Source organism: Cyprinodon variegatus, unplaced genomic scaffold, assembly GCF_000732505.1.
Source record: "Cyprinodon variegatus isolate N-32 unplaced genomic scaffold, C_variegatus-1.0 Scaffold1459, whole genome shotgun sequence".
NCBI classification, from domain to species: Eukaryota; Metazoa; Chordata; class Actinopteri; order Cyprinodontiformes; family Cyprinodontidae; genus Cyprinodon; species Cyprinodon variegatus.
The window spans coordinates 5,840-6,948 of NW_015151912.1; the positions used below are offsets into that span (position 1 = coordinate 5,840).

General features: G+C 52.3%; 1 protein-coding gene across 1 annotated transcript in view; it reads left to right on the top strand.

Annotated features, from left to right (window-relative positions):
• The first annotated feature begins 46 nt into the window (after nt 1-46).
• LOC107103478 (leucine-rich repeat-containing protein 30-like) overlaps nt 47-1,109 on the top strand; it is a 9,689-nt gene continuing 8,626 nt past the window's right edge. Inside the window, exons 1-2 of the mRNA XM_015403200.1 lie at nt 47-482; nt 598-729. Coding sequence (XP_015258686.1) covers nt 330-482; nt 598-729 — 285 coding nt within the window. The 5' untranslated portion in view covers nt 47-329. The remainder of the gene's footprint in view (nt 483-597; nt 730-1,109) is intronic.

Genomic DNA, 1,109 nt, shown 5'->3' on the forward strand with positions numbered 1-1,109 from the left:
TGGCAGGAGGGAGGGGCTACTATATTTGGGGGAAAATGGCCGCTCCCAGACTCAGTGATCGCCACGAAAATGATTGTTATGCTTTAGTGTCTCTTCTTCACCTGCAGGTAGAACTGATGCAGGTTCCTGAGCTGAGGAACATCAGGAGACACGATTAGAAACATCTCAAACCTGAACCTCTTTCATCCTTCTAGATGGAAACACACGTGGAGGAACACCTGAGGTCTCCATGAGGTGGTTTCAGTGATCCAATAAGAGCTGCTAAAGGTCGCAGGTCAGTCTGGGTCAGGTGTAAACATCTGTCCTAAGAAGAAGGGGAGAAGGAGGAGATGGGAGGAGGAGTGTGCAGGGAGGAGGTGAAGGAGGAGAAGAGGAGGAGCCTTGGTAGAGAGGGAAGCCTGACATCAACGGACAAAATCAGAAGATTCACCGTCAAACAGTCTGGATACAACGTGCTGAGCCTGGCACGCCGCGGTCTGAAGGTACGGCGCCCGATGCAGGAGGGAAGCAGGGATTCCACCACATCAGTCTCTGTGGTCTGAGATGTTTTAACCGCAACCACAAACATCTGTTCCCCATCCTGTCCTGGTCCTCCAGGACGTTCCAGCTGACCTGTGGGAGCTACAGGAGCTGGAGAAGCTGAACCTTTCCCTCAACAGCCTGAAGCTCCTCCCACCTCAGCTGGCTCTGCTCTCCAACCTGGTGGTCCTAAACCTGTGGGGGAACCAGGTGAGTCCGCCTGCATGTCTCCAGGTGATAAAAGCAGTCAAAGTGAGAGGAGGTCCAGACACTACTTTACCCAGAATTCAGCTGGTTTCTTGTTGTTCTGTTTTTATTAGCTTAGCAGATATGGGTTTGGTTTCCTCTGGTTCTGATGGTGGACCTGAAAGCAGCAGCCTGGTCTCAGATTCTGCTGTGGTTCTGCGTGCCCTTGTGCAAGGCAGCAGCTGCTGTGCCTGGAGATAAAAACATCTCATTATCCACCCAGATCTGGTTTCCAGCCTGTCCTTGAACTCCCTCCTCAGGGACGCAAAGAGCAGTGTCGCCCTCTGCTGGCCACTTGCTGCACTTTGCTGGTTGTTCATCTGCTGTTATAATGGCTGTGGACC